Source organism: Pelmatolapia mariae, linkage group LG6 (genome assembly GCF_036321145.2).
Source record: "Pelmatolapia mariae isolate MD_Pm_ZW linkage group LG6, Pm_UMD_F_2, whole genome shotgun sequence".
NCBI classification, from domain to species: Eukaryota; Metazoa; Chordata; class Actinopteri; order Cichliformes; family Cichlidae; genus Pelmatolapia; species Pelmatolapia mariae.
The window spans coordinates 27065771-27089429 of record NC_086232.1 but is presented as its reverse complement, the minus strand read 5'-3'; the positions used below and the strand labels follow the sequence as shown (position 1 = coordinate 27089429).

The following is a 23659-nucleotide window of genomic DNA, read 5'->3' as shown; positions in this document are numbered from 1 at the left end:
TTTTGGAACAAAAACTGAATTTTATTCCACGTACTGCACTTCAGGTGTCTGCATTTAGATCACACCTATCACAAACAAAAATGCCGCAGTGGTACAACTAAATACACTTCGAGTGAACAGAGAAATGTGGAATGTTTTTATACTTATCAGACTTTTGTGTTCATTTGTAGAATCCACATTGTATACAGGATAGTAACTTACAAACAATATCATCAACTCAAGATCTTTTTTCTTTCAAATAAAGTGCATTTCTACTACTCTCTCTGTCAACCACGGAAAGAAAAAGACATTTTAAAACATGTATTATAGACACCACTGATCAGCAAAAGGCCTGAATTTTGATACAATAACTGCAGGAGTTTACAGTTTGTTTTCTTAATCGGGTGATTTGAGATGACCTGATGACTCCTTTATTACATCAAGGTATAAAAGAACTCCTCGCTGTGAATATAAGACAGTATATTTAAAAATGTAACTATTCACAAAGATATAATTAACAGTCACAACGGAAAATTAATAACTCATGTTTCAAGTGTTCATTTTATAATTACTGCAAATATTTTGTCATTAGAACTGTAAATGCATATTTGGTAACCGTATGGCTAACAACAACCATCAAATCAGTGCTCTGCACTTCATCAAGGAAACACTCACTCCAATAGATTATGATATTTCAAATATTTGATATTGATGCTAACCACTGGAGGGCAGTAGAGTAGTGTGCCAAATGGGAAAAGAAATCCCTGCCAAGCATGTAAGGCATGGGATATGTTTTCATATTCATGAATGGTTATGTGAAAAAACTGCAGAGTGCCAACACAGCAGAGATCAGCCTCCTGATTTGTAGCTCTATGCAGTCTTAAGCTCATTGTTGCGGATTTCCAGGCAGATACAACAATGTAAAGCAACAAGCGGCTGCTCTTCGTTAAACTGTACACTGAACACCCAGTCGGAAGTGACCGAGACAAACTTTCACTAGATATGTTGTGCAGATTGAACCACTTGTTTGAGGTTTGGAGGTAAAAGTACATTTCAGTCCGTGAACTTCTGCCTTGGTGTCAGATTTACATGCTGTTGTTGGCTGAATCAGTTTCCCTTTTACATTTTTAGAACCTTGAATATCTACAATAAATCAAATCACTGGCAGAAAGTGACAATTAACAATCACATCTGGATTAATCTGTTTAGCCACCTACTCTCACACATGGATTTGCATAAGATTATGTACACTGGATAGTCATGAATTACAAGAAAGTGACTATGACCAATGAGAGAGGAACATCTTTTTGTGTGTGTGTGTCTCCTGTGAACATTTCCCAGCATTCCTGCTGAGATCACTGACAAACACTTTTATCTGTATGTTGCACAGCAAAATGTGAGGATTATATTAATCAGTCTGGACAAGCTAACTTGTAAGTACCTAAATACAAAGTCATTCTGATTACACTGTAGATAGCCTGGTTTAATGAGAACAGGCTCGATGTGATATTCCATGTATGCACAAACCCTACTTTTGCTATAGAGCCCTTTAACAAGTAGATTATAGTATGCTACATCCATGACTGCCTGCTTTTCCAGATTTGACTGAAAACAACACATGGGTTCACTGCATATGTGCATAATACATTTTTCTATGCCTTAACATGCTGTAGTCTCCCAAGCAACCTTCACTGTGCCGGTTTGATTTGTTGGGGAAGGATTTCCTTCCTGCTTAAAAAATAAAATAATACTTTAACTGTTATTGGATCCTGACTGCTCATTTTGAGGAGAATTTTTATGCCATGACCCTCGATGAGTCGACCGAGTCTTTGAACAGACACAAAATGGTCACACACTTCTTAATCCACTCATAAACACACTTGTGTCCTAATTCGTGTGACCACAGGCGAATGGATTTAAATGCATGAAAATCAGCTGCTGACACGGCTGCTTCCTGTGGCGATGTGTGAGTGTGTGTTTGCGAATGTGGCAGCAGCCAGAGATGGAGTGAAGAAAAGGGCTGCGGTAGCCCATCCTGTGAAGGAGAGATAAGCGCCGAGGTCTGACGTTCTTGCTTTCCTCTGTGGCCTTCAAGAACCACTAGAAATTGTCCCAGGGTAGCTAAACACACATGTGCTTGCACACACACACACACACACACAAAATCCCCTACGACAGAGATTGCGAGACTGTGCTCGCTGTGACGTCCACTGACAGAGTGCCTGCTTTGGCTTCATCTGACCGTTTAACTCAGGAAAGTAAACTGCTGGATGATGAATAAAGAGCTCAATTATCTTCTTACTCAGTAACTGTTTGATGTGTCAACTTTGATTTCACTGTTTCACTGCTTTGGTTGACGAGCAGTAAAAAACCCCCCAAACAAACCAAAAAACAAAAAAAGGACTGGCTGAAAGAAAAAATAGAGTGACTGGATTTGGTATTCACAGTATTCAGCATGTTTTGATCTGTAAAGCACTTTTTGACCATCTTGTACCTATTATACATGTACAGTACAAACCATGTGACATGCATTCACACAGACTCACATATACATCTGATAAAGTGTTTCACGTTACATTTAGAGTCCTCTTATTAAAGTATTTATAATAGAAAATCAACAGTTAATGCACCTTTACAGTAGATCTTTTACTCCTGGTTTTAGGTTAGATTCAGTCAGTGATTGGAATCAATAAATAACATTTTATACTCTGAAACTGGAATGTACATTGGTTTTAAGTGCTAGTCTTCTGTTGCATTGTCCAAAAAAGGCATCTTCTTCTTTTTTCTTTTCTTTTTCTTTTTACTAAAGTCCCATTTAGGGACTCCATGAGGTCACATTTTCGGCAGGCTGCTACCTGTTGCCTTCTCTAGCGGTGAACCAGCAGGACTCTGGGTCACCACTGCAGCCCCAACAACCACTCGACCTCCAGCTGGAGAGTCAGACTTTCCCACTGTGCCTCCCTGCTTTTCCTCTGCTGCTTTAGACTGCTGCTCTTTGCTCTTGGCCCCCTCTTGAGAGCCGAGCTTGATCGGCCCGAGGACGTTTTTGGCCACAGTGGTCAGCTGGCTGACGAAGCTTGTCTTGTCACCAGGGGAGACAGGCCGTGACTTACAGAGGGAAGGTCCACAGAGGGAGGGGGTTACCGCGGTTGGGGAGGGAGAAGGAGAGGGTGAGTGCTCCTCCACCACCTCCAGACGACATTTGTCCTCCCAGTCGAGTGATCCCCGGTAGCAGTTGACAGCCCCGAGTCCCTGCCTCACTTTGGCCAATGACAGCGCCTGCCCATGCGGGGGAACGACAGGAGGGAGGACCCGAGCTGGTAGTTTGGGGCTTTTGGAGCCAAGGTCTGGTGTCCTTGTGTCACTGCTGTCAGTCCCCATCTTTCTCAGGGCGTCTCCTACTCCTGATGGTTTAAAGGTTTTGCTCAGAGGACCTCCTGTCACTGTTGTGTTGATGCCAGCGGACTTATCTGGAGCAGAAGCAGAGCTTTTGCTGTAGGCAGCTCCAGGAAGACCACACCGGCTCTTGTTGTCTCCTTCCTGCTTTGATTCAGGTCTGCCCCCTAGCTGCTGCTCCTGTGGATGTTTACTGTTAGAAAACAGACTTTTGGCTATCTTGGAGTCTAGCTGTTTTGGAGCCATGTCCGCCTGACTCTGGGTGAGCTTCTCAGGCCCCTTGTGAGCACCTAAACCCCCTGTTGTTTTGGTAGGCGTGCTAGGGGTTATAGCTTTAGTAGTTCCTGCACTTAGTACAGAGCTTTGTGAGTTCAAAGGCTGCTCACTTGCATGAGGTTTTCTTCCTAAGGATGACTGCAATCCTGTCCCAGCCTCCTTCTCCCTCTCCACTCCTCTCTCTTTCTCTTCCCTCTCCCTTCCAGCCAGTAGCGTTTCCCTGCTCAGTGGTGACTCCTGTCTCCCTAGTCTCCTCGCTGGCTTCAGCACACCAGTCTCTGGGGAAGTTGAGGATGAGGGTAGAGGGGGAGGATTAGGAGGCAAATTTTCCCCTTCTGTCTCCAGCAGGCTCTGGAGCCCAAGCTCGCAGAGGAAGGCGTCCTTGCGGTACTCAGAGTGCTGCACCTCAAGGCTGTGTTTCCTCAGTGGACCCCCCAGCCCTCCTGTAGAGCTTGACTGGGTTAGAGGGGAGCCTAGCTTCTCTGCTGACTGCACGCGTTTGAGGAGAGGTGATCGCGGAGGCTCGGCACTCTTGGGCCTGGGACGTACCACCGGCGGGGAAGAGTGGAGCTTGGCAGGGAAAGACTGGGTTGTGTTGGAGCTCCCTACAGTGTGACCTGGTAAAGGTGGAGGTGAAGACTGGGTGGGGGAGGGCGTGTGAGCCAGCGGGGACAGTGGGATATTACCGGCAGACTTACAACGGGCAGACCGATACTGGCGATGGAGTTTCGGGGAGAGGCCGTGCAGTGAGCTGGGTCTCATGTGCTGCGAGGGAGCCGGGGAGTTTGGAGTGCTGGATGCTGCAGAGCTGCTCTGAGAGGACGCACCTGCAGAGAGCAGAAAAGAGTGAAGCTGTCAAAACCCCCTAGGAAGTAAAATTAATTTGTGCACTGTTTATTTTCAGTGTCCTACCCAAGTATGAGGGCTCAGGGGTGGAGCGATAGCCCTGAGTTGGAGACCGTGCAGACAGGCTGTGAGTTGGGGAGCCGGGAAGACTCTCACTGGAGGACAGAGAGCGATTCAGGGAGGACAAGCTGCGGCTGGTGTGCAGGAGATTGGACTGTTTTGTGATCTTGCGGAACAAGGAGCTACGCTTCTTACTGCAGGATAGAGAAGAGAATAAATAAAGAAGAAAGGAAGGTTTGAATTGGGAACAACAAATAACCGACAGTCATTTACAGTATTTATTAACTTCGTTTAAAAGCACAGTACTGATGGGTTTGCAAGTAATGTGTACTAGCTACAGATCATATAGTACACTGAGTATTTTAAACTGTTGCTAAGCATTTCTCAAAAACACTACACAATCTTGCATTAATTCTCTATTATTTTCATCATATCAGACATTTTGTTTTTAACTAACCACTCAGGGTGATGTGCTGCTCTACAGTGTTTTGACAAATTTCCTGTCATTGCTGCATTCAAGATAGCTTTGACCTCAGGCGGTTACTGACAAAAACTTGTTTTGCAACGTCTTGTTATAGTCTCCGAAGATTGTTTTCTGTAGTACATTAAAATGAATAGAAATCAGGTGCTGCTTTAAATGTATAATGTGTACCTCAGCCACAAAACTGTTATAATCAATAAAGCAAAACACGTAAAGCTCTTGAGTTAGTAAGGCTAACTCCTCTTCGGTCTATAGCCATTATAATAATGAAAAATATGTTATTGAGACGAGAGTTCAGCTGAGTCGTTGTATAAGTGCAGTGTAGCAGCTACTTGTCCTACTTGTCCTGGCTGTCTTTGCCCATCGTCCTCTTGTTTCGCCGGGCCATCTTGCACTTGTAGCTGGCCTTACGAGCAGGGCCCACTTTAATGGAGGTGTTCTCAAAAGGTGTGGTTGTCACCGTCACCTTGTTGCCACTCTGCACAGAAGAGCAATAATAATTCCCACACTGACAAGCCCATTTACATAAAGCCTTCTCTTGAAATTGAAAGCTGGTTATTTATATTGCCAGCGCGGAACAACTGAGAATAAATAAGCCTGCTGACCTTGAGGATGAGCTCCACTACTTCAGTGTGGACCAGACCGTGGACGGGCTCCCCGTTGACATGAGTGATGAGGTCACCAGCACAAAGGCCAGCTTCCTGGGCGGGGCCACCGTCCTCCACATGCTGCCAAAATGCAAAAAATATTCAAGTTAACGGGAGGGGAAAATCACCTCCATGTAAACACTAACAGAATGCTCATGTTGTGATTCTCACTGGTAAATCTCAAGACAAGACAAATATTTTCAGATCAGATTATGTAGCATATTTGTGTATGGTGAGATTAGAAAAGTGGCTCTAACGTTCAACAGCAGTGTTAGATCTTGTTATGTCCTTATTGTCCAGCTTTACCGCCGTCCTAATCCTGCTCTGCATTCTAAGTGCTTCCCTTCGGTTTAATCCCCCTTTTTTAAATTATTGATTCCTATTTAATGGCAGCTCCACTTCTAAAAGCACACTCACAAATCAAAACACAGGCCATCCCTCTTTGCGTGAGGTTATGGAGTTCAGCTGCAACATTAATATATGTCTGAAAGTTTCTTACCCAAACAATGTGATGTACGCTGTAGATATCACTGTCTCCAATGTAGACTCTGATGGCTCTGAGAGTAAAGCCATATTTCTTTCCAGAGCGGTGGATGGTAATGGGGGAGCGCAGCACACTGACTGCTGGGAAAAAGTCTCTGCTGGGTGAAGAGTCTCGTGACGAAGGGTTGGAGGAGAAAGAATGGGGCGACATGGGACTGGCCAGCGGGGAGAAGCCGCCATGCTGCTCCACTAAAAGCAAGGAGATGGTAAAGAGGAGAAATAAGTATGACGTATCAGTAGTATTATTACGTGTTTCCCATGTCTCTTTCCTTGCCCTTCTTACCTGACGGTATGATAACAGACAGGGCCGTGGCAGAGGCTGATTTAATGACCTTGTTGCCTGCTCTGGAGTTTCGCTTCTCTCCCTCACCAGACAAATGCTGATGGCGTGCCCTCCGGAGGACCAAGTCATTTGTTGCTCGGGGCCCCAGAGGGTCATACAAAGGAGTCATCACATCCCGGCCTGTTGCTGCAGGACCCGGGGATAATGTGGTGATGGCTGTGGTAATGCCTGGTGTCTCTCCTGGCCTTGGAGATTTGTCTGTGAGCACACAAATTAATAACAATGTTAAAAATGACTCAGCTGACTCTGCAGTAGCCATCTTATAGGCAAAACCTCTTTTGCTTTCTCTATCTGCTCTAAAATCTGTCACTTTCTCTCCTTGCAAATATTTCACTATCTTTGAGGCTTTCCCGCCTGCTGACACACCTGCCCCATTGATCTCCTTCAGACTGTTCCTTTGCTCCAGCAGGCTCGGTGAGGGGACAGTAGTCCCGTCCAGTGAAGTGCCACGGACCTTCATGTAGTTCTGGCGGGACAGGAATTCGGACTCGCCCTCTAGAGGTGAGGCAAAACGATGCGTGTCCATCAGAGCTGAGAAGCGTCGTCGGGCACCAAGAGGAGGGCTCGCATCGCCTTCTGTGTAGAGGGACTCTGAACAGGACAGGCGCTTCCTGTAAGAGAAGGATGCAGTCAAAGAAGGTAATGGCACAAATTTCTCTGCAACCACGCAAGTGACTGTCTGCTCTAACAGTGCAGCAATGACTATTACAGCCTTAACAGACCTACAGAACCTGTGTGGGTGTGTTTTGCTTTTCCTTCCCTGCTTTCGGTAATTACCATTCTACAAAAATTCAGCCAATGGGAATGTCAATGATTCTAGACTAGGAATAATATAAACTCACAATTTAAGAAATATGACAAAAAGTCTGAGATGATACTTTTTTTTTTAATTTCTAAGGAAAACATTTATTTCTGGTTAATGAACCACATCACTTCACTTTGCATTTTAATTAGCAGTAATTAAACACCAGTGATTTTTTAGCAGAGAAAGACGGGACACAATCAGATCATGCATTTTATTATTTTTCTAATTAAATCATAATTAAATAATGAGCTGTAGGAAAAAAGACTTGGTTGAAGAGAGAGATGATACAGATAATGTCCATTTGTTTTGGATGGGGAGAAAATATGTGAGGTAATAAATAATGAGTCTCTTGATTTTCTATTATGGAGACAGAACCTATCAGTTATTTCCTTTCACGTGTGAATACAGAGTGATTTCAATCCCGACAAACAGCCTGAGGTGAAATGGAGACATGAGAAGTAATGGAAATCTGTTTCTGGTGTATGCAAACCACAGTACGAATGAATTAGATCTCACAATGAGAGTAAATTTTCCATTTATGCGAGCTACAAACTAAAATGATTGATGTAAGCTAATTAGAGGTCTTTAGTTTTCAATATTAAGATTGAGGCAGGCGTTTCCTGTAACAGACGAAGAGCTAATAAGCTGTGTCTGTTAGGAACTGAAACAGCTTCAGAATCGAGGGTACAAGTATTATTGAACCACTTGCACTCAAACTAATGAAATGGAATAAAACTAATGAATCTGTTGAACAAAAACATATGAGGCACCCATCAAACTCCACTCTCCTCCTTCAGACTGGGTGGACCTGATGCTGTTTTTGTCTCAAAGTGAGTGCAAATTCTCACACAAAGATCTTTTTATACAACGAGTGTCAGAACTGGTGTAAGTGACACGGAAATAAAACTCCAGACAAACTGAAATAAGTGAGGCTGCCAAAAGGAAAAAAACCTTCAGGGAATCACCTCATGAACATCCTCATACGTTGCTTAGGTGTAAAGAACACCCCTCCTCACTGTGTCATACCTACAATAAACCGAACCTTATTCAATGCTGCCCACCACTCACATCTCAGGGGATCCAGTCCTCCAGCTCTTGTCCCTCATGCTGAAGCTGCCCAGGCTCTCTCTCTTCGTTACCTTGTCCTCCCGTGGGCCCTTGTGCTCCCGACGGGACACGGAGCTCGTAGCTTTCTGCTCCAGCTGAGAAAGATGCTCCATGCTGCTGTACACCTGCAGCGGGACACAGTCAGATCGATAAGCATTTGGTCTGTTGGCTTTGATTAATAGCTCAGGAGAAATGATGCTTTTGAGTTGGAGTTGCAGATATACATTCTCTGTGTGAATTTGTTTCAGACACATGCCTTTATTTCAACAATTACTGGTGATATGATGACTTTTATTATTCAGTTCAAGTGGAGATATAGTGTTTTTGGCATAGACTGTAGATAAAAGTCTGTGACATCAACCAAAGCTTGATGTCATTTTTTTTCCTGAAACCAGCAACTTCACAAAGCTGCCTAGCCTAAAACACACACTGCTTTATCATCTATTTTACTCTAACTGGTAACATAATTTACAAAATTAATAGCATGCAGTATTCAGTATGATTGTCAAGACTGAAGTCTCTTCAGGAAGGTATTTATGAGGTTATAGATTAAGGGAGTGCATAGTTTGCATAGCTTTCCTATAGAAAACTATGCAATCCCACTTCAGTTTCCTTTGAGCCACGTCCCCATTTGACCTGGAAACGTAATCTTTTCAGTCTATAGTTTCTGGTAGCAACCTGGCATAAAATACACAAATAAATGGACTGGTACTATCATTGACACCTTTTGTCTCGTTGTGCTTTAGACTACAAGTGTCATTCAACCAACCACCGAGTGCACCTGCGCACTTTTATCTAACATTTACTGATGGATTGGTAACAACTTGAGTTTCCGTATCTCGCCCCAAAATATTTTAGCACATGGACAGGAGGAGCCAGCGATACTTCTGATTAGAAGGCAACCCGCTGCATTGCCTGAGCTACAGCCAACCAGTGGGGAAGATGTCAGATTCCTTAAATTTCACCAGCTTTTGCACTTTGGTTTATTTTTACAGGTCTGCTTATGTATGAAAGTTGCACAAAGGATAAAGCCAGAAGTATAACAAATAAAATAATCAGATATTCACCAAACGTCTGTAGCTCACTCATAATCACTGCTTGAGGCTACATCCAGTGCTGTATAACACACCTGAATCCCCAAGCAAACTGTCTGTGGTCGCACTGCAATTTCAGTTATAGGAAATAAAACCGCCTGCCATGAGTCTGAAATGCCAAATCGATGGAGGACTTGTTAATGGCGTATCTCGGTCTAGGTTTTAGCTTTCGATGTGGTCTGCCAGCTCAAAATGTGTGCAGACCATTAAAAAAAGATTTTACTCTTTTAGATGATTCATAATAGGCCTCAGCCTTTAAAACATGCATATATGCCTCCTTAGGAAGCCTCTAACAGCTCAGGTTTGCAATTTCTGTGGAAAATTATGTGTCACAGTCTGGCCAAAATACTTTAAGAGTCTGATAAGGAGAACATTATGAGCTGTTAAATTTTAGGACATTCTGGCAGTCGTAATTCTCACTATTGGCAGAATATATCAGCTATTGGCAGCTTCAATTCAAAAATACAAATTTCCACCTTGGCTTTTGCAGATATCCATTATCTGTGAGCAAGACTGGAGAAAATGTCCATTTGGAATTTATTAACCAGTTTGCTTTTATGCAAGTCTGTGTGCATTATGTAATCATGGCAAATGGTTACTGTGCTAAATAATCAGTGGGGTTTAATCGTGGGAACACTGTGCATCTAAAAGTAAAATGCAGTTAACTCATTTGCCTAACATATGTTTGAGAGTAGAAAGAGGCATAAATCTTTGGGAGCATTGTGTCAGGAAGGCCCACCCAGGGTAAAAAACAAAGTGGATCTCTCAGCTGTAGCAAAACTTTGCTAAAAGAAGCTCCATGTTGTTATCCTTATCATTTATTATTGTTGTTATAGTGAGCCATGCATTGAAGTGTGCACCTATATACCTACCTGAGTGTGGGATTGTGTCTTTAAACATAAACTGGGCTAATAAATGTCTATAACTTGAACCAAAAACACTGTTATTTGTTATATAAGTTAAGAACTTTCAAACATTTTTTCACACAGCTAGATGAGAGCCTGTTTTTAGAAGATATTATAGAAATATTAGAATATCACTAATCTATGAATTTAAGTACAGTATTTTTGTTTTTTTTATTATTATCAAATTAAGTGGAAAACCTTGGTTAAGAAGCTTTGCACTACTGTAAAGACACTCCCAGCAGCATGAATGTTTTCTCTGCATGCAAGTGAGCATTAACGTACCACAAAGACATGTGCATAATTAAATTGTAAGGCCTTTATTATGTGCAGAGTAACACAGGAAAGCTAAGCTGTGTGGGGGAGGACAAGAACTGAGCTGTGTTAAGGAAAGCCTAAAGAATATTCTGCAGTGCACCATGGAAACAAGTATCAGCTGAAGACTGAGCTATCGGCTCAGCAGGAAAAACAATGTTAACAGCTACAAACAATTTCTTAGCTTCATGCATTCCTTCATTTGTTCAATGCACCGGAGTCATTTAGCAGCAGTTTCTTCTGTTCTGTCATGTAGTTTTATCTTTGTTTGTCAGTGGTTCAAGAGGATCAAGACAATACAGCACTATGTAAAACCCCTCGTTTTCTTTATATTTTGCTTCAAAGGAGTCAGATTTTCTTATATTTTTTAAAGTGATCTTCAGCAACAGTTCTCCAGGTCCTTAAAGTTTCTCTTTAGACTCATTTACAGTCATTCACTCTCAGTCCAGTCCTACCTGATACTTTTTTTTCATTTGTTAAGCTACTTAACTCTATGAATCACTCAAACATTAAAAGACACCTAATTCAAGGGAACAACCAGTGTTGTGTCTACAGATAACAGGCAACTTAACTTAGCAAAGAATCAATTTTAAGCTGTACCTTCAGGCACTTTGATACTAGCAGTATGTCGTAAAAATGGATAATTTCTTTAGCTGAATATGAAAAATGACAGCGCTAGCAGAGTTTGATAGGCATAAAATAGCATTTTTGCTACTGGAAAAAAATCCAGCAAAGATCTGACACAGGACCTGAGAGATGCATCTGGCTCTTCGGTTATCCAACCTACTGTTTGCTGAAGCCTCATTAAAAATGGTCTCAGTGGAAAAGTGACTGTCAACAAGCCAGTTTTTAGAGAAGGGAAACAGGAAGAAAAGGCTGAGGACTGAAAATCAGTGTGATGAATTAAAAATTACATAGTTTTGGTTCAAACTGTTTTCAGTATGTAAGGAGGAAGTTTGGAGAGAGGTGTCCAAAGACCACCTTGTGCCATACAGCATGCTATTTAAACTTCCCCTAACTAAGATCCTTATTAAAGTGACCTAACTGTGTTGATACACATTCATTTTGATTCTTGTTTCAGCCAGAATGCTGATCCATGGATAACTGGCTGCTCACTGCAGCCTCCATGCCTGGACACACCTGCAAATGCTCCTCGGCTTCTGAACAAATCCCCTGACAAATATAAGTGCTTGTTAAAATTCAAGCCTGAGATTTTACTGGGGCACTTGTCCCAAAAAAGGGGTCTAGCAACACTGATGTATGAGGTGACACATGATATTCTGTTATAGCATGCAGAAGAAAGATTAATGAGTGTCACCAAACCTACTTTAAAAGTGTGCTGGTCTAAGTTTTGCATTCACGCCCTTGTTGGTTGCAGAACGACATTACATTACTAATTAAATTGTTCTTTAATTTCTTGGATAATGATCTAATAGCTTGGTGTCACAGTGTCTGGGTTTGGAAACCTTGCTAATCAGTAATCACTTCCTTGTGTATAAACATTCCTGTCTTCCTTTTGGTCTTTATCTGACAATCTGCTTTCCCTCCTGCATGCTCCGTGTAAGGTTCCTTGTTCCTGTGCTGATAGTCTGGTGTGGACAATGTCAGAAAGCTTTCAAATAAAATACCAAAGTTTGTCTCACTCTCAGTCCAAATGTCAGAGATTTATCTTTAGAGCTACACAAGTAAGAGAGAAGTACCTAGTCTTCACACCAAAGAAGCTCAAACCAGCAGACTTTTGCTTATTTAGCTCTTTAGCTGAGCAGCTCCCTCTGCAGCTGGATCCTTAGCTTCCTGTCTGACAGACGCCAAGTGGTCAGACTGGGCAGCACCACCTCATCCCCCATCACACTGAACACTGGTGCTCCACAGGGGTGTGTACTGAGCCCTCTCCTGTACTCACTCTACACCTACGACTGCACAGCCACTAGCAACTCCAACATCATTGTGAAGTTTGCGGACGACACTACAGTGGTGGGTCTTATCACCAACGGTGATGAGACGGCTTACAGGGAGGAGGTCAGCACCCTGACCCACTGGTGTCAAGACAACCATCTCACCCTCAACGTCGCAAAGACAAAGGAGTTGATAGTGGACTTCCGGAGGTGCAGAGAAGTACACACCGCCATCACCATCAACGGCGCTGCTGTGGAGAGAGTGAGCAGCTTCCGGTTCCTTGGTGTACATCTGGCTGAGGATCTTACGTGGTCAGGACACATAAACAAAACAGTGAAGAAGGCGCAGCAGCGCCTCTTCTTTCTCAGGAGACTGAAAATATTTGGCATGAGCCCCCGCATCCTCAGGACCTTCTATCGCTGTGCCATTGAGAGCATCCTCACTGGATGCATCACCACCTGGTATGGCAACAGCACCGCTTACAACCGCAAAGCTCTCCAGAGAGTAGTGCGGTGCTCTGAACGGATAATTGGAGGTGAGCTTCCCTCCCTCCAAGACATCTACAGGAAGCGGTGCCTGAGGAAAGCGGGGAGGATCATCAAGGACTCCAGTCACCCCAGCCATAAACTGTTCAGACTACTTCCATCGGGAAGGAGGTTCTGCAGCATCCGGTCCCGTACCAGCAGACTGAGAGACAGCTTTTTCCACCAGGCCATCAGACTGCTGAACACGTCATAGACACCTCACCCTCACTACTGGAACTTCAACATTATGCACTCCATACTGTACATTAATGCCACTGTTTTGCTCATGTCCAACTACCAACCTCTGTATATTTTATATATTTTATTTTATTGTTTACTCTATTTAATTTGTAAAATATGTATACACACACACACACACACACACACACACACACACACACACACACACACACACGTAGAGAAACATATTTAGTATACACATCCAGTAATGCATATACTCTTATATATTGTACATATATTTATTACTTTCAGATTTAGCCATTTTTATATTTTGCTTGTTTTACGTTATTGTATTTTTGCACAACTCTGTTGCTTGTGAAGCTCGCACACAAGAATTTCACTCGCATGTACTGTACCAGTGTACCTGCACATGTGATGTGACAATAAAAGTGATTTGATTTGATTTATCTAAGCCACTTAACTAATAATTAAAGTAGTTTGTGATTAAATTATCATTATTAATAATGATATCTCCACAGCAGTAAATTAAAATGAATTCAGTTCATAAGTGTATTTGCCACAGATCTTGTTGTTTCAGGGTGCTTGGCAGATGTCTCTGTTCACGTGCAATACCTGTAAAAATCTGCCAAACAGCCTTGCAACGCTAACTGTAATGTTATCTTAAATTTAACTGAAATTGGGATTTCATTGAGGCACTTTCTGTTTCCAAGCAGGGGTGGACGGAGCAAATGGAGGGAAGGCAGAGTGAGTTAGACAAAGAGATAAGAAAAGACAGCATGAGGTGAGAAAATCCCATCTGAGAGAGAAAGTGTGACAGAAGAGGGAGTCACAGATCAGAATTAGAGGAGCCAAGCAGAAAGTGTGAATGTGAAAACAAATACAGTTAAAAAGATGTTTGGATCATAACACATCTGTAGATAGGAACAGCAAAAAATGTAGTGAGAGGAATTAGAAAAATAGCAGGTGGAAGACCCTGACTGTCTTAAAATAGAAAGAGAAAAGAGCATCAGCGATGATGGCGGAGTAAGTCCAATTAGAGTTATTAGCAGCAGACATGAGACCTGGTCCGACCTCCAGGTGCTTCACTATGTACAGGATGACCTACTTTTATCTAAAAATCTTGTCTCTTCACTCATCGAATCCTGTCCGATGTCTGTGTGACAAAATGTGACAGAGTGAGGAAAAAAAAAGTAAAAGTGACTGAGACAGAGATTAAAAAAAGTGAGAGGCAAAGTCAGACCTTGCTGAAGCGAGGAGAGCAGGATGAGAACTGTCTGATCTCCACTGGCTCATCGTCATTGGTGTCATCCTCGTCGTACGTATTGATGTGGTGATAACGATCGGAGCGAGCTGGCAGACGAGAGAGAGAGAGAGAGAGAGAGAGAGAGAGAGGCAGAGAAGATAAAATGTGATTTTCCGGCTGGGGTTGTGTCAGAACATCCTTATATAACCCATGAACCTAATATTAATGTAATTTCACATAAATCCAGACACATACTATCAAAGTAGCTTGTGTCCTCCTCTGACTCCAGGTGAGGGATGAACTCTGCCTTCTGTCTCAGCAAACTGTTCCAGTCCAGCTCACTGAAGAAGGAGTGCTGCTTTACCTCAAATGCACCCCCTGGTGGTGGGGGTGTAAACAACATTAATTGTTACCCTCATCCAAAAACAAAGATGAATGAGATGAATAGTCTTTCTAGAACAAATGTAAAATATATTGCAGAATGCCAAGTGGATATGATAAGATTTTTTATGATACTTTTTTATGCATTATATAAACGCTTATGCCAGAAAGTTATAGGTGGACAGCTTTCCTGTCTGTGTCAAGAGGTGAAGAATTATTATGCTCTCTTAAAGCCACAGCTTGTTTTAGGTGGGCTTTATCTGTCTTTCAGCTAAGCTAGCCAGTGGCTAGCTTTAGCTTCATATTCAGTGGGCGCAAAAAGAAACAGGACCCAAAATACTTTTGTTTTATACTGCACCTGTTCCTTTTAATGTTACTTTGCATTCTTATTCCTGTTGCAAATAGTTGCACTTGTCAAACCAGCTATCAAGTGAAAGAGCAAACCAGTACCTGTACCGAGCCTCACGAGAGGGTTGGTCTGTAACAGGGCAGAGATGAGGGATTGGGCATCTGCAGGCAGGGCCTCATCACCATCTGGCCAAACTATGTCATCTACCAGAGGTGCAAGAAACAGAGAGCAAAAGGTCAGAATAATAATAAAGAAAAAAAACATACTTAGTTTCTGGAACAGAATTCAAAATCTTTGGTTTCTAACCTTTACAGAAGGCTTTAAGTCTTAGTACACTTATCATTAACCACTTATAATCTTTATGCACTTTGAGAAGGCCTTTAAAACATAGTAGCAACATAAGTTTATCACAATTTCCTCACCTGTGATGACCTGTCCAAACAGCTCCTCAGGAGTGTCTCCAAAGAAAGGCACACAACCCACTAAGAACTCATAGAGGATGATCCCCATGGCCCACCAATCCACCGGCTTCCCGTAGCCTTGGCGGAGAATCACTTCTGGAGCGATGTATTCTGGAGTACCGCAAACCTGTGAGCAATGATTGAGACAATTTGGAGGAATGGAAGAAGAAAGAAAATGAGAAAAGGAGAGAAAGAGGAAGAAAGACAAGTTAATCATCCTTAATAAAAATAAGCTGCTACTGTGGACATCGGTGTAACTTTGTGCTGAACATTGGGGGAGGGGGGGGGGTTAAGATCTCTGTCTAAATAAATAAATAAATCTGGATAAATTCCCAGATGATTAAACATGCAACTATTTTGCTGGTAATAACTGAAATTAGTAAAGAAAATCAACAGCCTATCTATGCAAGATAATTCATAATTGTATTGGGGGGGTGATATTGGTTGGGTCTGATTATTGGGGGGGTCATAACCCCCCTAACCCCCCTGGAAATTACGCCCCTGACTGTGGATGTAATGGAAGTGTTCTGGATAAAAAAACAGTACATCAATACGGAGTGACACCTAGTGGGAAGAATTGTGGACAAATTAAATCAGACACATCAGGACAGCCCTTTAATAGTAAATGTTCTGACTGACTGAGAAATTCTCTCTCTGCCATAATCTCCACCACAAAGCTGCAGTCTGTTTCTGCAGATGTGAGCTGATTACTGGCAGAAACACAGATGCTTGCTTCCACTGAGAAGATGAAAAGGACACGCGGCCCAATCTGACTGCTCATGACTGGTTTAATTCAGAGTATAAACAATTACTGTAATTGCAAAACAGGATTGTGATGGAGATGGAGGGCATTAATGATTCACTTATTCAGACTAAACAGGAAGCATTGTAATGCAGCATCTTTGTTCGGATAATATTGATTTTGCCAGATGACTTGGCAGGTTTGCATGCGTGGTTGAAAAAAGGATTTTTTAAAATGGGATTCAGCTAATTAGCCTCTAAGTGGACATGCACCTCATTCATAAAGTTACTAATTAAAAAGTGAAATTAATTATTACCATGTTGCATTAAAATGCTGTACTTCATGTTTTAACATGTTTAATGCAACCGGTGTGAAGTCGTGGGTACCGTACCTGCTTGTCCAGAAACTCCCTGGCATCTTTCTCAATGTGTCCCTCATACAGGTTGGTGGTGAGGCTCATTAGGCCCATCTTCGACAAGCCAAAGTCAGTCAGCTTAATGTGGCCCATGGAGGTAATCAGGAGACTACAAGGAGAGAGAAAACAGGCATTCATTCTGGCAAATGACATGAAAACCCCCCCCAAACAAAACCAAAAACAGAAGTATTTATACACCTATAAGCCATAAAGCAATCCAAACCAATCCCTCAAAAATTGAGGAGCTGTGTAAAATCTGAATAAAACAAAATGCAGCGATTTGCAAATCTTGTAAACCCATGTTTTATCTGCAATAGAAAACAGAAAACACATCAAATACTTAAACTGAGGAAATTAAATACATTAAACATGTTGAAAAAAAAGAAGTTGGGACTGGGCCATGATCAGAATCAGAATACTTTATTAATCTCTGATTATGTGAAAATATGTAGTCAGAGAAGCTCCGACACAGTAAGTACCCAACCAGTTAAACTAAATTAAATGATACAATATATCAAAAAGTTACAAAACATGACAAAATAGTTCTAATAGATATAAATAGCTCTGATTATAAATACCCCAGTATATTACACAAATCACATAAGGCATTACAAATACCATGGCCACGGCCGTGTCGGGAAACTGAGGAGATCCGTTGTTGAACTTCTGGGAGAGGAATGTGTCCCGTTCCCATATAGGATTCAGTCTGGGGTCTTCTTTGTTGTATTTTTGGTTTTATTATTATTTTTAGGTTTCCAGTTAGTGAAAGGTCTGGACAGAGGACACTGGACACAGACCAGTTCAGCAGCTGGCCTTGTTTAATAGGCTGTTGCACTCGATGCAGTTTGCAGTTTAGGATTGTCTTGTTGAAATATGCAAGGCTGTTCCAGAAAAAGACCTTTGGATGGGAGCATGTCCCGCTCTAACATCTGTGTATACCTTTCAGCACTGATGGTGCCTTTCCAGATGTGCAAGCTGCCAATTTGATTAATGAATGCACCCGATCAGCGATCCAGGCTTTTGACTTTTAAAGTTTTATCAAGGACTGTTTGTTAAAGAAAAATTTGGATGAGTTTTGTTTTTGCATTACCTTAGACTTCGGTCCATGTCTATTATTATTATTATTATTATTATTATCATCCATTCAGTCATCTCTCCATCCACTTTTATGACTTAGGCTCACAGGGGGCTCGAGCTGTCATAGGGTAAAAGGCTAGGTACACCCTGTGCAGGCCATCAGTCTAACATAAGGCTAGCACAGAGGGACAGACAAATATTCAAGCTCACATTCACTCCTATGGCAAATTCAGAAATTGCTTATTAACCCAACCCATTGCATGTCTTTTGACTGTTGGGGAGGAAGCTTGAGTACACAGAAAGAAGCAGAGTGAGAAAATGAACAAAGGCCCAGGTCATCTGATTGAATCCAACCCAGGACCTTCTTGTAGTGAAGCAATAGTGCTAACTGCAGCATTTTCCTCAAGAGAACTGCCGCTCATGTGATAATTTGCCTCTTCTGAACATTCTTTGTAAACCCTAGAAATGGTTTTGTGTGGAAATCTCAGTAATTACTGAAATACTCAGCTTGTCAGCCTGTCAGGAAATAACAAACATGCTACATTCAGAGTCACTTAAAGCACTTTTCTTTCCTGGTCTGGTGCTCTGTTTGAACTTCGGTAGTTTGTCTTGACTATGTCTACAACCCAAAATGCACTGGGTTGCTGCCATATGATTGGTTAATAATATATTTGAACAGGTGTAATTAAACAAGTGATTATATTGATTGATAATATAAATTTTAAACACTCACTTGTCGGGCTTGAGGTCTCTGTGGACGATCCCATAGTTGTGCAGATACTCCAGGGCTAATACAGTTTCAGCAAAGTACATCCTCGCAAGCTCAACAGGCAGAGCCCCGATGTTCTTCAGCAAAGTGGCACAATCCCCACCTGCAATCACATAAACAACACACGTTATTGTTAATGTGATTTTGTAGTTATAACATAAATCTATGCTCGACGTGTTAAAATTTTCAAACAAATGGTGCTGAACCCCAGAAAGACATATTTTGATGCTCTGATTAGGGAGAACAAATTCATTAAATGTGACTCATTGTTTTTATCACTAAAACATTAGAAGTCTTTTCTGAATTAGTAAAACGATTTGCTTTTTATGTTTCTATTTTTTGGGTTTTTAATTAATTTTTGTGCCATCCATATTTGGCACTGCCATCGTACATGAGTCATAAATTCGTACCTACCGTTGACAGCTCAGTGTGTCTGTGAATCAACAGCGATCTTGACAAAATAATAGAATTCAGCACAAATAGAAGGAAAACTGAGTTGAGATTTAGCAGTGAGCCAGTGAAACTCACCTGCCCTTTTTTGTAACTGAGACATTATACTTCACTGCACGTTTCCTGAATGCTTGACCTTCGGTTTAGAAGCCAGAGGCTCAGGTGGCAGTTTTATTCACAATTTTAAAAAGTAAGTCCAGGAATTGAATAAAAATTAAAATAAAAAAATGTAGATAAAACAGAAAAGGCCATGGCTACAGCATCCAAATAAAAGGTGGCGTGAAAAGCGTATCCTGATGTGCTGGAGGTTATTTCACAGATGTAAAAGAGTCAGGGAGGAAATGTGTTACTTTACACACAAGGCACAAACTTGACCAACATACAACAAAAAAGAAATCAAGGCACGTGTTTAGAGTAGCTTCATACGATCTTATCAATTTGAACTCAGATCTAGTGAAAAACCACTGCCGACCCCCTTACCTTCAACGTACTCCATGACCATGCAGAGGTGTCGTCGCGTTTCGAAGGAGCAGAACATGGAGACGACGAAGGGGTTCTCCGCAAATGTGAGTATGTCCCTCTCCACAAACGCCTGCTGGATCTGGTTCCTCAGGATCAGATTCTGCTTGTTGATCTTCTTCATGGCGAAACGCTGACGTGTCTCCCTGTGGCGCACCAGGTAGACGGCGCTGCAACGCAGGGGAGACAGAAGAGTACAGAACAGAAGAAATGAGGTATTGAGGAAAACAGCAGGTGGTACAAACTGCAGAGGATATTTCATCTCCTTTCAGACACGAGCTCAATAAAGTGTGGCTGTGTGGACACATCAAGGAGGATATTAAGACTTGAAAACCTCCAGCACAAAATGTCAACCCCCGAGCTCGTAATCTTCATTTTCTGTTTGATCCTGAACCGAGTCTTTGAACTACACCTGAAAAATAACCCATTTTCTCTCATGGGCAGATAATGGTAGAATAATGCTGGCCTGCCAGGTACAACGCTTTCTTCGCTGATCCACCTAACTCAGCTTTTGACAGCCTTTAACATGCAGCAGCATGTGACCCGGTCAAGGTGGAGAGGAGACCATATGTTACTCGTGTGTTTACATCCCCACTGGCCGTCTCTTTGCTGTGAAGTGCATTTTAAATGTATTATTATTTTATTTTCTTTCAAATCATTGAATCCCTGAGAACCCCCGACAATCCCTGACAACATGTCAAATGTGCATTTTAAAATACATCCCATCTGAATCTCTCTGTGCGTTTTAATTATTCTCTGTGACAGAATGAAGGATTAAGCGCTGCTTTTAGTGTCTGTATTTATTATTTCATTTTTTTTTCCTGTGCCGTGCCGATTATATTTCATCCCTCATGGCATTACAAGACAATATTATATATGAACACTAAAAATACATAAAACCTTGCTAATAATTTTTATCTAAACAAAAATTTACAACCACCAAATTCTATTTTTGGTAATACTAATAGAAGTACCTTTGTTGTTTTGTGATCTAACTCAAGTTTTCAGGGGTTTTTCCCAAGCTTCATCATCTTTTAGTTGGTATTTTTGGCTCCTGCTCACATTTCCAGTATAATCATTAGTATTTATATTAGTATTCACAGTGCCACTGTCTTCTTTACATCCCAGGATCCTGAGGACTTCAGTGACTGCTACCATGTCCCAGTAACATTTTCTATTAAATGTTGATTCATTTGGATGCATGATTGGGATCATTATGCTAATAGAAAATCTAGTGATTACCAACCTTCAATTTCTGAACCCAGGGCATTATGATTTTGTTTTTTTTTCGGAACAGAAACCATTATCAGCTTTGCAGCAGTAACAACATATCAGCAGATTACATTATAGGGAAATCGTTTACAGGCGGGCACAAGTACCAAAATTGGTACATAAACTGTTTTATGATCACTTGTTTGATAAAGCCAATTAGCAATTTGAAAACACAAGATCTTGGCCACTTTCAATATGGCTGTTGACAAAGGCAAGAACATGTAATTTCTACAGATAAAGCAAACTAGTCTTGCCTTTCTGAATGATCTTATTGTTAAATCGTGCATATTCAACCATTTAGAAGTCAACTTGTAGAAATCTGAAACAATTTTGTTTTTTTAAAACTTGCTATCAGGGATTTGGGAGGAAACTGAACCCCACATACATTTTTGTTCATGTGTCCATGAACAAAATGGTGTCTGTGGATGCAGCTTGCAGTGTTACAAGTGCTTTGAGTACTAGGTGAAAGCAAAAGGTTAGGTTAGCTGGTGATTCTGAAGTGGCTGTTGGCGTGACAGTAAGTGGTTATCTGTCTCTCTGTGGTAGCCTGCTAAAAAAAATAGGCTAAAAAAAAAGATGACGGATGTGCCAGCATGAGAGAGCTGAGCCAAGGATAAAGGAGACTTCATGCATCAAATACATGAAGTTCATTAAATTGCACAGGAAAAAAATGTCACCAGATGAATGTTAAATGTCCTAACCGAGTTGTATGTGTCATAGCGCTATCACAGGGATGAAAAGGCAGTGCCTCGACCTGCACAGCACTCTGCAGTTGTCATCGGACTACTGAAGTAACATGTAGTAAATGTGAATTGCTTGGCTTTACTTGAGACAAATGAGCTCTTGAGAAGCTTTGAAGTTATAAATTTCAGTTATTTATAGTCAAAGGTACAGTGGCCCTGAAAGCTCAAAATACACTCCAACTTGAAAAAGACTGCATAGAAAAAACGCTGTATAAGCACACAAAACACAACAGAAATGAGGCTTTTATCTGAAGGACCAACTGCAGCAGTTACAAAAACTAAAATATGTAAAGGAAAGCACCGAGACACGCTTAAAAGTCTTCATCAGTTTTGTGAGAAGAAGAAGAAAAAGATGCAAGATAACGTGTGTTTTTTAATCGCATGATTAAAAAAGCGTACACTGTAGATACGCTTGCTATTAGCCGTGTAGTGTTAGCTTGTTACATCCGCAGCTGGTCCGTCACATTATTATCTCCCCAAAAATACTTCAGTTGTATTTTTCTATTTCTGTTGTGTTTTAATCATGTTCTATTTTATTTTGTGTGCTTTTGCGGGTTTTTTCTTTGTTGTATTTTCTTAAGTTCTGCATTTGACCTTTCGGGTCCACCATACTTGAGCATTTAAGTCAAGAGCGTAACTGGTGAAATTTAGCCAGAGGTTGAAATTCTGTAATAGACTATGCGCGCCTCAGCATATGCTACTTCCGGTGGGAAAACTCCTGTAGAGCGCTTAGTTTCCGGCGTGATATTCGCGCCTTGTTTACGGTCGGGTTTTCCAAAACAAGTCAACCAAATGGATGAATCAAGCGGCGATTTATATTTCTCAAGACGTCTTGGGCATTTACCGAATAAATCTGTAGATGATGTTCATCGACTTGTCGATATTTTCCCCTTGCGCCTCAGAGCAAAGGAGAGAAAGGATTCAAATTTGATATTTCTCAGTATTTGTATAATTTTGAAGGTAAGTCACAACATACCCTTCGTAAATACTGATATATCGAGACCCTTACCAGCAATCATTCATTCATTTTTTATATCCTGTGACTTTTTTTCACGATTTGTTGACGTGCTCTGTAGGTGTGTTGACTGTGCACGCTGGTGTGTTGACTGTGTTGACTGTGCACGCTGATGCCGACATAACAGGGAAACATCTGGCTTTGACTAATGTTCACCTGTAGTTTGAATGCTGAACATTTGCCTGTTTAAATCATTAGAACTGTCACTATACAGAGATGTGCTTCTGAATCTGGACGATGTGTCTTCTCATTTTGTAATGCAGTTCTGCTTGTGTTGAGTGATGCAAACAACCAATCGATCTACACTCTTCAAACGTCAAAACTGATCATTTGATTTTTTTATGACACAGCAATGGTGAGTGTTCCCACCTTCTGCTCTCTGTAACTTAACGCGATCTTTCTGTTTTCATATTTTGGCCATGATTTTGGAGTCCATCTTCGCAGTAGCGATTGACCGCAAAATAAAGCTACCGGAAATGTACATCCGGTCTTAAAACAGGAAGTTACCAGATTGGAAAATTTTTGAAAACTGAACTGGCTAATGAATTTTTCAAATTAATGGCTCCAGAGGGACAAACATATAAACTCAGCACCAGCATCCACTTTTGAAAGATTGTTTTAATTATTTGTTGCACTGCTCCTGATGGATTTGACCAGTTCCAATTTAGACTGAACAAATATTTTTTATACACATTCAAGTCCAATTCTAGATCTTTGCTGTTCAGTCTGACAATCTTTCTGCCGTTTGTGTTAGAGCTTGTTAGAAATCTCTTCATAAATAGCTTTCTTGGATGTTTTCATGATCCAA

At 41.4% G+C, this 23659-nt stretch overlaps 1 protein-coding gene across 3 annotated transcripts in view; it reads right to left on the bottom strand.

Moving 5' to 3' along the window:
- Positions 1-23659, bottom strand: part of mast1a (microtubule associated serine/threonine kinase 1a) — an 80814-nt gene continuing 57155 nt past the window's right edge. For all 3 annotated transcript variants that reach the window (XM_063476439.1, XM_063476440.1, XM_063476441.1), the window contains 15 exons: positions 19783-19991; positions 18817-18955; positions 16983-17115; positions 15811-15976; positions 15490-15591; positions 14914-15036; positions 14656-14765; positions 8445-8608; positions 6938-7182; positions 6512-6769; positions 6185-6417; positions 5644-5766; positions 5380-5516; positions 4564-4751; positions 1-4478 (listed from right to left, as the gene is read on the bottom strand). In XM_063476439.1, the coding sequence (XP_063332509.1) occupies positions 2812-4478; positions 4564-4751; positions 5380-5516; positions 5644-5766; positions 6185-6417; positions 6512-6769; positions 6938-7182; positions 8445-8608; positions 14656-14765; positions 14914-15036; positions 15490-15591; positions 15811-15976; positions 16983-17115; positions 18817-18955; positions 19783-19991 (3997 nt within the window). In that variant the 3' untranslated portion in view covers positions 1-2811. The remainder of the gene's footprint in view (positions 4479-4563; positions 4752-5379; positions 5517-5643; positions 5767-6184; positions 6418-6511; positions 6770-6937; positions 7183-8444; positions 8609-14655; positions 14766-14913; positions 15037-15489; positions 15592-15810; positions 15977-16982; positions 17116-18816; positions 18956-19782; positions 19992-23659) is intronic.